The 10629-nt window shown below is 42.5% G+C and overlaps 1 protein-coding gene across 1 annotated transcript; it reads right to left on the bottom strand.

The window, feature by feature from the left end:
* Nucleotides 1–1006: 1006 nt before the first annotated feature.
* RCN1 (reticulocalbin 1) lies at nt 1007–10050 on the bottom strand. Its single transcript, XM_426159.8, has 6 exons — nt 9746–10050; nt 8212–8405; nt 6938–7116; nt 6437–6497; nt 3787–3986; nt 1007–2891 (listed from the first exon to the last, which is right to left on the bottom strand). The coding sequence occupies exons 1-6, from the start codon at nt 9979–9981 to the stop codon at nt 2784–2786; spliced, it is 978 nt and encodes a 325-aa protein (XP_426159.7). The 5' UTR covers nt 9982–10050; the 3' UTR covers nt 1007–2783.
* Nucleotides 10051–10629: the final 579 nt, after the last annotated feature.

Raw genomic sequence — 10629 nt, 5'->3', positions numbered from 1 at the left:
AGCTCTAGTCTCTTTTGGAGTTACCCTTCCATAGTGCATTGAGCTTGAAAGGAAAATTTAGTGCACAAAATATACTGCGTGTTGCTGAGCGTTGGTAAGTGAAACACTATGAAGAGCTACAGAAAGGAGGTTGCCTTTAGAATGAAATCACATCAATGATAAGTCATGTGCTCTAAAATATGTTTTTGTATTCTGTTTTATAAAAATGCTCTTAATGTGACTCCATTATACTTAGAATGATTGATAACTTGACTGGCTTGAATTTCACTTTAACTGGCATGTTTGTCTTATTCATAGCTGGGCATATTCTGAGTACCATTCTTTTTGTAAAAAAACAAACATACAAAAAAAAAAAAGCCCTATAAAATACATTTGGCCTCAATTTCCAGGTCTGGTTTGCACAAGTAACTCATCTGATTCCAGTACTATTATTTTCATAAGTATAGTTTTATACTGGAAAATACCCAATATATTCCAAGCATTAATAGAAATTGAGAACAAATAAAGGAACATGATCTCTTTCTCATTTGATGCTAATTTTATTCCAAATTCATTGAGTAATGTGGAAGAAAACGTGATTGCTTGTCAAAGCTCAGATGCAGTTTTTTTTTTGTTGGGACAGAACGCAGTGGATTTGGAAGTGTCATGTTTAGCTGTAGGCAACGATGCTTAGTGTCTCAGCACCCAACTCCCACTGAATTTCAACAAGAGTTACCAAACAACCTTCCCTTGGGGTCCAGTGAAAGCTCTTGGCTTCCTATCTAGTCTGAGCTGCAGTTTCAGTAGCAGGAAATAAGCTTTTTTTCCTGAGGTCTTCTAAGGTATCATTTCCTGAAACAGAGGAAGATGATCCAGGCGCAGAGAGAGCACAGCAGTTCTGTACTAACACATAAAAATCTCAAACCTTAGTATGAGAGGGCTGCTGGAAAACAGAAGTTATCAAGATTGTTAGGACTATTCAATACAGCAAACCTTCCCAAATCCAAATAACAAACAAAACAGGTGATTTTTTATGTGTGCCAAGATACAATTTTATTGCTTCTCAAATAACACTGCATTTAGGCATTACTTTGCCATGGAACTACAGGGAGAGCATAAACCGTTTATGTCTTATGACATCTGTCCTACTCTATGTTAGCAGAAGAGGTAGGGACTTTTAGGACACCTTGCTGGCAATGCTGTAGGTGCACACGAAAAGCTTAATAATTATGCTAGCAAAGGCAAGTAATCTCTGCCAGAGTGCGTAATACAGAACTATCTTCAACTGAAAGTATTTAACCTGGTGACTTTAGCATTCAGAACAGATTCTAGCAGTAGTAAAAATATACACTTGACTTATTTCTAGCTTTTTTAATGAAGAAAAAGAAGAAAAAGTTGGTGCCATACATCCAGCTGCTGTTTGTAGATGACCAGCTAGTGCTGCAGGGTGTGCCTATGAGCCAGTGCTTCAGGCTGAACTATTGGCATAAGAGGCTTCACATCATCTCTCTATGCTAGTCTGTATTAGTGTTATTGCACCTTCATAGTATCAAAAAGTTATGGTTTTATTGTGCTTGTTTTAAAAATAGTACATTTAAAACCAACCAAACTTATCTGAGTTAGGTATATAAAAATATACATGTTACTGCTCACATTATACAGTAAAAAAAGAAAGCACCTGTGTGGAAAGCTTGCTCCTTTCTTTGGAAGGAAAGCTGTATCCATGTAGTTGCTTCAGTAACACATATTTATACATACATACATACAAACTAGAACTTTAGCCACATGAATCTGTCCCTGTATGTGGTACAGAAAACAGAAGGCCCAGAGGGGTGATATGTCTCATTCCTTCTCCATCATAGAGCTGCTGCCATTCACACTGTATGAACAAGAGTATGGCTTGGGTAAAGTGCGAAAAGCGTGAGATAAATTATGCTCCATGTGGCATAATTCCTTCCAGGAAACAGCATAACAAACAGCCCACAAACAATGCACACTATTCTGTTTTCAGAAGGAGCAGCTGTCAGTCTGAACTCCACAACCCCTGCTGAGGAATGCCAGCATTGGTGTTGGGCCACACGTGCTGCTTCTGCGCTGCAGTGGGGGTTAGAGAGAAGGGCCAATTGCACACATTGCACTTGTAAGGCCACGACCCGTGGGTCTGCTGGGTACCTCCTTCAGCCCAACGTGGAGAGAAAAACGCAGTGCGGACAAATAGGTTGTGGTTCTTGTCAAACCTCTGTATAGGGGGGTGAAACTGCAAGAACAGAGAAGTTCTGGATGCCTGATCCCTGATCTGGTGGGTGGCGATCAGCCCACAGCAGGGAGTTAAGAGCTACATGATCTTCAAGGTCCCTTCCAACCTAAGTCGTTCTATGATTTCAAACACTATTAGAAACAATGACTAAACAACTCAGACTACTGAAAAAGTAGGTTTCTTTCTAATCGTAGCTGCATTTTACCATGATAAAAATGGGCACTTGAAGAAAACGTATTTTTATTGAAGATCCTTGGAGTTACGTTTTAAGTGCCTTTCCCAGATCTAACCTACTAAGAAACAATACCATTTTTTTCCCAAAAATAAAACTGTATAATTAGATGTAGTATTTAACCTTGTGAAGAAAATTTAAAAAAAAAAAAACTATTTTTATGTAGTTTCTGAGGTAATAAACTGCCATGTTAAAAATATATGCAGGTCATTCAGTTTTGAGTGTCCCTTGTCCATCCTCTCCAAAAAGGGGATGGACGTGGTAGATTCAGTAAAATGGAGAAAAGGCCTGTGGCATGCTGCTTGTGTACTTATATCATAGTTCATCGTGGTTTCTTGTGAGGTCTTCCCCGTAATTAGTAGCTTGACTTCCAACAAACATATTCCAGTTGTCTAAAACCTCCTCCTTTGTTAGTTTTTGATCCTGGTGGAAAGAAAAGAAAACTGCTAATTGAAACTACCTTGTAATTAGCTCACTACTGAACAGTCTGAGTTACCTGGTAAGTGGTTTTGCATGTGGTTTGTTTTTGACTTCCTAACAATAAAAATCCTTTTTGTGTTCGGTTCAAGACAATTGCTTATGTTAGAAATTCAAGCTTTTCAGTGTAAGAGTGTTTGGGTTTTTCAGGCTCCAACTTTGCTGGCATTACACCTCAGATGATCACCATTTGGGATCCACACAACTATTAGTCTCACGTTAAATGAAGTGGATGTGTGTCTGATTACAGAAACTGGAGCTTTTTGACACCTCTTAGGTAGTGTATCTACTTTGTTTTTTTCTTCTTGCAGTCTAAATCAACATACAAAATCCACAACAACTCTTAGAAGAAAAAAAACAAAACTTCTATTGTGGTAAAACTTGCAGGTTTAAGAAGATAAAGAGTTTCTTATCTCACCTAATGAAAGCCAATACAATTCCTAGTGCTAATAAACCACATTTCATCCACTTGTGATTCTCACCTTACCAATTGAAATTTGCACTAATACATTCTATATAGAATATATCTATATCTATATATAAAAAATACATGCAGCCTGGTCTAACCTGGTCTAGTGGTTGGCAACCCTGCACATAGCAGAGGGGTTGAAACTCGATGATCATTGTGGTCCTTTTCAACCCAGGCCATTCTATGATTCAGACAGTATCATGTCTAGCCTCTAAACTGTAACCAAAGCATACTAATAACAATAGTTAGTAGGAATCACTTCTTGCTAACTGACACTATGTTTAGAAAAAACAACCCAATAACAACCAAACAAAAAAAAACCCTCAGCCCTTAACGTTACTTTTTCCAAAAAGACACTAAGACTGCACATACCTTATCGACATCTGATTCATAGACTAAATGCCTGGCTTCAGCTAGCGCATGATCGTAGTCTTGTGGGAGAATCCAGTGCTGAATCTCCTCCTTGTCCATCTTTCCATCCTTGTTGAGGTCACGGAAATCTGAAAACTGCTCACGCTCTGTAGTTACCCAGTCAGGCTCTGGTCCACCCTCTTCGTTTGCAAACATATCAGCTGGAAAGGAAATCAAAGTCTCACTCCAGTCATACTTGATTTGAAAATTATGCACCAGCTAGAGATATTTGCAGTGTTCCTCAGGAAAACTAAAACATTTCACTCTTTGCACAGCATCTTTTGTACAGAATATGAAATGTGGGATATACTGTAGCTGTGCATATCTTCTTTCAAGTCTGTTTCTTCACTACTGGTGACTCTGTTCTTCAGTACGTATCACTAGCAGTGCACAGTTAAAAGAAACCACCTGTCCAAAGGTCTTCTGCCCCCAAATTTGAGTGGAAAAAAAACTTCTTTAAGGACTGCTATTTTGCTAAATAGCAATCACAGATTTCAGGACTGGGCTCAGTCATGTGAGAAAGGGACTTAGCAATTTTATCTTGTCCCTCGTGGATAAAATCAGACTCCAGCCAGCAGAGTGGTTAAGGTAGGCATATCCAACTCAAAAACAAGGTAAAATATCCCACTCATTTTTTGTCTTTGTTCTTCTTGTTTCTTCTTTGAGGAAAACATTAAAAATTAAAATGTTTACTATATATTTTACCAGGGCTGCTCTGGAAGTAATGCCTCCTGTTTTATTACGTTGGCTCATGGCATCAGAGGCAGACGTTGGTGGTATGGCAGTAGAGGTTGAACCTTCCCACCAATATTCCATTACATGTTGTTGCTATGCATCGTGGTAGGAAAATGCCACAGTGGCAGCTGCTATCTATATAAATAGGGTTTGGAGAGTACCAGTGACTATTAAGAGCAAGTACCGATTTACATCTGTTCTTTCACAACATAGGCCTTCCAAATCACAAGTACTTGCAAAAATCCTTCAGGAAGCATAAGTGCGTTCACTTTATCCTTCTGGTCTCTGTAGCCAATCAGTTGGCTCCTGCTCATTTGGGGTGCTTATTTCTCAAGCCTTTCATTTTTCTACAAAAGCTTGCTCTGTAGATAGTACTACTATAACTTGTGCATTTGGTTTTCAAGGATACGCTATGGAAAAGGGCATCCCACAGGGTTAGTCTTAGGGTCATAGGCTCACTGGCATGTATAGGTGTAAATGCTCATCTGAAAAGTAAGAATAGTCTCCCCTTACTCCACAGTGGAAGCATATACACTAGGCTGAGGCCTCTCTATTGGCAAAACTGTTCAAAATACCCCTGAAATACTCAGTACCTGCTCACACACAGTGAGAATTTAGTTCTCCGTGCTTAACGTGACTAGAGATATTCTGCTTTGCTGCTTCTATAAAATCTAAAACAAATTCTGTGAAAGTCAAAATAGGAGGCAAGAAGGAAGCAAGGAGGAGGGAGGAATTGCTCTGCAACCTTCAGCAGATTTCCCCATCAAATACCTGATCCAGAGACTGAACTTTGTGGGCTTTTCTTATTGTTCCTAACCAAAGAAGAGATTTGACTGTTTTTAACCCCAGCGTGATCAAAACCAAAATGTAATTATATCTGAAAAAGGGATGTAGGAATATTTTAAGCAATTTTCCTCAACTCATAAAGAAAACTTCAGACAACACGTTCACTATCTTTTTTTTGCACTTTTAAAGAGCAAATTATATTGTTTGTTTGAAGCATCTGACGTCCTGTCAATTTGATTTTTATCATCCTTGCCAATGTGGGGTGATTGTGACTAGAACATTCTATGCTTTCTATTCTGGAAGATAGAAAAAACAGCATTTGCAATGGTAACAAATGTTGACAATTACCTTATAATTATATGTAGGTAATGTCACTGAATGAACTGAAATTACTATGGAAATTATGCTGCTCTGTTATTTCAGTCATAAATGAATAGCACTCACATTCTGAGGCTAAATATAATTTACAAGGAAAAGAAACCCCCTGCCATTAATTAACATGTGTATACTGTTCCTGATTATATGAGAAGTGATCTTTATAGCTTTCCTGGTACTACTTTCTTGATTTAAAACCCATCAAAGTGAGTGAAGAGGGAAAGGTTAGCATTTGGAATCAGCAAGATTATTCAAAAGGGTAAAATGTATTATGTACAGCTGATCTCTAGTCCATTTTGTTTTCATATGTCTAAGCACAAGACAGCAGCTAACTGCACAGAGTGACTGAAGTTTGTGTCAATTAACTGTGACTGATCTGCTGTTAACGTTTCCAATTCTGTTCTCTGTCACTTAACTAATGCAGTTATTTTTCACATACTTCACAATTTTTTGAGAACCCAAATCTCACTTCTATTTCTAATACAGTTCACTCTTAATGCATCATCTTGTATTTCTAGAAGAAACAAAGACATTGCTGCAAAAAATCTTTAGAAAAGTATGCGTGTTTACCTCCTAGATAATCTAGAAGAATGCTTAGTAGAAAATAGGTGACTTTGAAGCACAGAAACATTTCTCTTTGGTTTGTTGAAGCTGTTGCAGCCTTGAGAGAATTGGACAAATGGACATTCTGTAAGAAACAAACTTCAAGACTTACCTATGTACTCATCCTGATCCACAAAGCCATCCTCATTTTTGTCTATGTCTTCTAACGTTTCCTGGAAAATAGTTTTGCATTGAAGTTATCAAGAGAAAACAGAATTCTGGCTATTCCCCTCCTTGGTCGTTTTGCACTTGAGCCCTGACCTGGGCACCATGCTTATGTTTTAAGCCAAGTGCAATTACAAGTCAGTATCGATCACGTTGTGTTTGACAGCATCATGTCAGTATACCTTTCCCTTAATTTTAGTACACATCCATACCAAAACTGTTTCCATTTAAGAGCAGTGTAAGTGCTCTTGTTTTGTCTTCCTTGTACTGAGAGCTCCAAGTCAAGTGAATTTCAAGAATTACGTATCCCTTTCTGTTCCCCAGTTGGCCATTAAGTGTGTATCTGTGTGCCTATTTCCCAGCCCTGCCAGGGAAGGCCGGAGAAACTTTTCAAAGTTCACCTGAGATGCAAAAGTAAAAACAGTGTCACTGGTTTTGCACTGCTTACCAAGACAACGATGTCTTTCATGTGCTCAAATTCCTCCGGGTGAAGGAAAGCGGTGAATTCCTCACGAGTGGCAGCTGAGTCTCCATCCAGGTCTGCAGTTTTGAATCGCCTCTCATCTCTGGGCAGCATTTTTTTAAAGCTGTGCCTATCTGTTGCATCCTGGAATTCTTCTGGATTCTCTGCCAGTTAATCAAGACAATCACAAAATTACACGATAGTGCATTTCACAGGGAGCAACAAAGTCTCCTAATGTACTGGTATATACTCTGAGTCTAGAAATACAAACGCTTATTGCTAGAACAGCTGCTGTGTTAAACCGGAATTTCTCTTTCCTAGGGAACTGTAGGGTCAAACTCTGATTTTTAAGGTGACTTAATAGTTCATGTTAATGGCCAAATAAGTCTCCTGTTGGAATCCAGGCTTTTCATAGAATCACAGAATGTCCTGGGTTGAAAAGGACCACAGTGATCATCTAGTTTCAACCCCCCTGCCAGGGGCAGGGTTGCCACCACCAGACCAGGCTGCCCAGAGCCACATCCAGCCTGCTTTTGCAGTTTCATATATTATACTTGGTAAATGAATTTCTTTAATCTACTTTCATAAGTTTTGCTTAGAAGTGTTTGGAGTAGATTTCATTTGCAGAAGTCTTATTCCTTTTAGGAATCAGTATGATCTACACAACTCCTTGGTTTGAAAACGCAGTCAAACTTTCTACTTATTATTGCTTACTATTGCTCCAGAAACTGCATATATGGCATTAAGACACCATCTTCTCATTTCCAGTATAAATGTACTCACGGTCAATTAATATCTAGTTGCTGTTCTGTCAGCATTGTTACATCTATATCTCTCTCTATATATGTATATCTATATCTTTGCTATAGCCCATACCCAGCCAAAATTTTTACCATTTAAACTCTCACAAATTTAAGTGAGATTCAATTAACAAACATCACTTAATTATGCTTTTGACTGTAAGCACCATTTTTAATGTTAAAAAATAATACACTTCCAACTGGAGTTAGGAGACTTTAATTCAGCTTTGTTAGTACACTCAATAAAGCCCCCTACAAAACATTCTGTGTAGTGGTGACCCACATGGAAATGGCTGCAATAAAGACACAAGAAGTGCTTTCAACCTCCGAGCATCTATAAAACTTTAGGCAATTTCCCAAAGTCCTGCCTGTGACACCAAAGTCAGCTTGGCTACATGGCATGAGATCGTGCCTCATAACCTCAGCTGTCACTGAGCATACAACCTGATGACGTCTCACCTAGATAATAACCGTAGGTAGCTTGTTTATACTCTTCCCAGGTGATTTTATTGTCCTTGTTTGTATCATAGTCCTTCCAAACCTTAGCCACATTTTCATAGATGTAGCGTTTCTGTACCCGTTTAATCCAGTTTTTCAGTTCCTCCGTTGTGAGATAGCCATCTTTGTTTTCATCTATCCTATCCACAATCTTCCTGCAAAAAGACAGTGGTATCCATTAAGAGTGGGCAGAAAAACAAACTGGATGTCAGTCCAACTTCAGTATCTTTATCTGCTTCTGATTTTCCATTAAAATGTAATGCCCAAGATGTCCTATTCAGGACATTATGTTCTATTCAGGACCTATCCAGGACATTATGTCCTATTCAGGACACTATTTCAGCTGTCCTACTGGCTGAAGCTTCCTTGTATTCCGAAGACTATCTTACCATTTCTCTATTCATTATTCACCATTGCTACAAATAATCAAAATGGAACCCACACTCTCAAAGTTACTGAACAAACTCTCTCAGATGGCTTGTAGATTGTGCCTACTGACTTTGGGGGATGTGTGCACAGGCCCCAAGGAGAGGCTACGAGGGACTTGGCATAGGAAAACAACTACAACACACGCATGTATCTGATGCTTAGCAGAGTCCACAGGGCCAAAAGCATTCGGTTTTGTGGAGCCCTTCTGTGGCTTTCCAGCAGATGGATGCTAGGCTGGGGTGAGTTTTGTGAAAGCTCACTGTTTGCACGTGGTTCACACCTCCAGCTGAAAAATCTACGCTGGTGCAAGAATGAATGAAGACCTAATTTAAGCGACCCACGTCCTTGAAGTCACGAACATGTATGCTGAGATGATTTCTTCTGCTCACTTTTCAAACAATCTGGATTAAATCGGTCATTTGTGCTAAGTGCTTCGTGGCTCTGCTTACTGAGATACAGGTCAACAGCCGGGACAGCCTGCACAAGGAGCAGGAGGTCATTCTGAGCTAACAGCACCACTATGGTGGCATCAGACAGACACGCCGTGGTTCAGCACTGCTCCCTGCGGAAGGGCACAGCTCATCCTAGCAATAACGGGCAGACATTTTCAACTACTCTCGGGTTCTTGATTAAAAAGATCTTTCTGTAACTACTGTGAAGCTCTGTTCTAATTGGCAACGTGCCTTCTTGCAGATGTAAAGGACAGAGAAGCAGTACATTAAGGCAACTGTTGCATGGAAGTAACAGCAAGGCTGAGCAAAGTTGTCACGAGTGGAGAAACTGTGGGGAGCTGGTTTAACAGCGGCCTGGGAAATAGAGAGGATTGAGATGAAGGCGAGAGAAGAAATGGTTTCAGCTTGATTCACGGGAATGGCAAAGCTAAGCCAGAGTGCCCTGCAGGACAGGGGAGAGAACGGACACAAAAGTAAGACAGCCGTTCCCTTCTTCGCGCAGCTGAGCAGTGGGGGCCGGGAGCGCCCGCAGCCCCCGCGAGCCCTCCCCGCCGCTCCCGGGCCCGGGGCGGACAGCCCCACCCCTGCCCGCTTCCGCCGCCCGGGCCGCTCACCCCAGCCGCTCCTGGCTCTCCTCCGGGCTGAGCTGGTCGAAGCTCCGCGCCTCCTCCTTGCCCAGGAAGGCCTCGTGGTCGTACTGGAAGCTCGGCGCGTCCTCGTGCTGCTGCGCGGTGCCGGGCCGCGCCCGCTCCTGCCACGCCGTCGGTTTGCCCAGCCCGCCCGGCAGCGCCAGCAGCGGCAGCGCCAACAGCAGCAGCGCCGCCGGGCATCGCCCCGCCCCGCCGCCCATACCCCGCGGCCGCCTCGCGCTCCCCGTCCCGCCGCTAGCACCGCGCCGCGGCCCGCCGCCGCTCACCGCGCCCGGCCCCGCTCCTCCCCCGCCGTTCCGCCGCTTGCGATTGGGCAGCGGCCGCCCGCCAGCGCGGCCCGGCCCGGCGGCGCCACGTCTGCAGGGCGGTGCGGACGGAGCGGCGGGGCTCGGGGCGGTCCGGCAGTGAGCCGTCCCCTTGCCGGCCCTGCCCGGGGCCGGGGCCGCGGGGGTGGCTCTGCTCCACTCGGGTTTCTCCCCGGCCGCTTGCACGCCTGCGCCTGTCTGACGGCTTCAGCGGAGTCATCGAAGTTTGTCGTTGCTTTTACACTTGGGAAGCGGTCTGTGGTTGCCGCTGAACGTAGGCCCAGTGAGCGCGTCCCTCTGAAAATCAGCCGTGTCCCTTTTTCCTGCTTTGAGGCAAAAAGTTCACCGAGAGAACTCGGGGAAACAAACTGGAGAAGTCAAAGTGCGTTCTCAGCTTGCTCTCTTGACAGACGAACGAGTCAGCACAAAGCAGCAGCTCACTTAAATGTTAAAGCTCCTCTCCTTGCTGTTTCTCAGTCTGCGCGGTCTGGCCATCCCATGTGTTCAGCTTATGGGTCCTGCTGTACTCCCTCCATTGGTTTG

The sequence above is a fragment of the Gallus gallus genome, chromosome 5, assembly GCF_016699485.2.
Source record: "Gallus gallus isolate bGalGal1 chromosome 5, bGalGal1.mat.broiler.GRCg7b, whole genome shotgun sequence".
NCBI classification, from domain to species: Eukaryota; Metazoa; Chordata; class Aves; order Galliformes; family Phasianidae; genus Gallus; species Gallus gallus.
This window is presented reverse-complemented; position numbering and strand designations above follow the sequence as displayed.

Coding starts and splice junctions, on each gene's coding strand:
- RCN1 (XM_426159.8), bottom strand. CDS start 9,981: ATGGGCGGCGGGGCGGGGCGATGCCCGGCGGCGCTGCTGCTGTTGGCG. Junction 8,406..9,745: donor GAGAGCCAGGAGCGGCTGGG/GTGAGCGGCCCG, acceptor GTCTTTTTGCAG/GAAGATTGTGGATAGGATAG. Junction 6,498..6,937: donor TGAAAGACATCGTTGTCTTG/GTAAGCAGTGCA, acceptor ACTATTTTCCAG/GAAACGTTAGAAGACATAGA.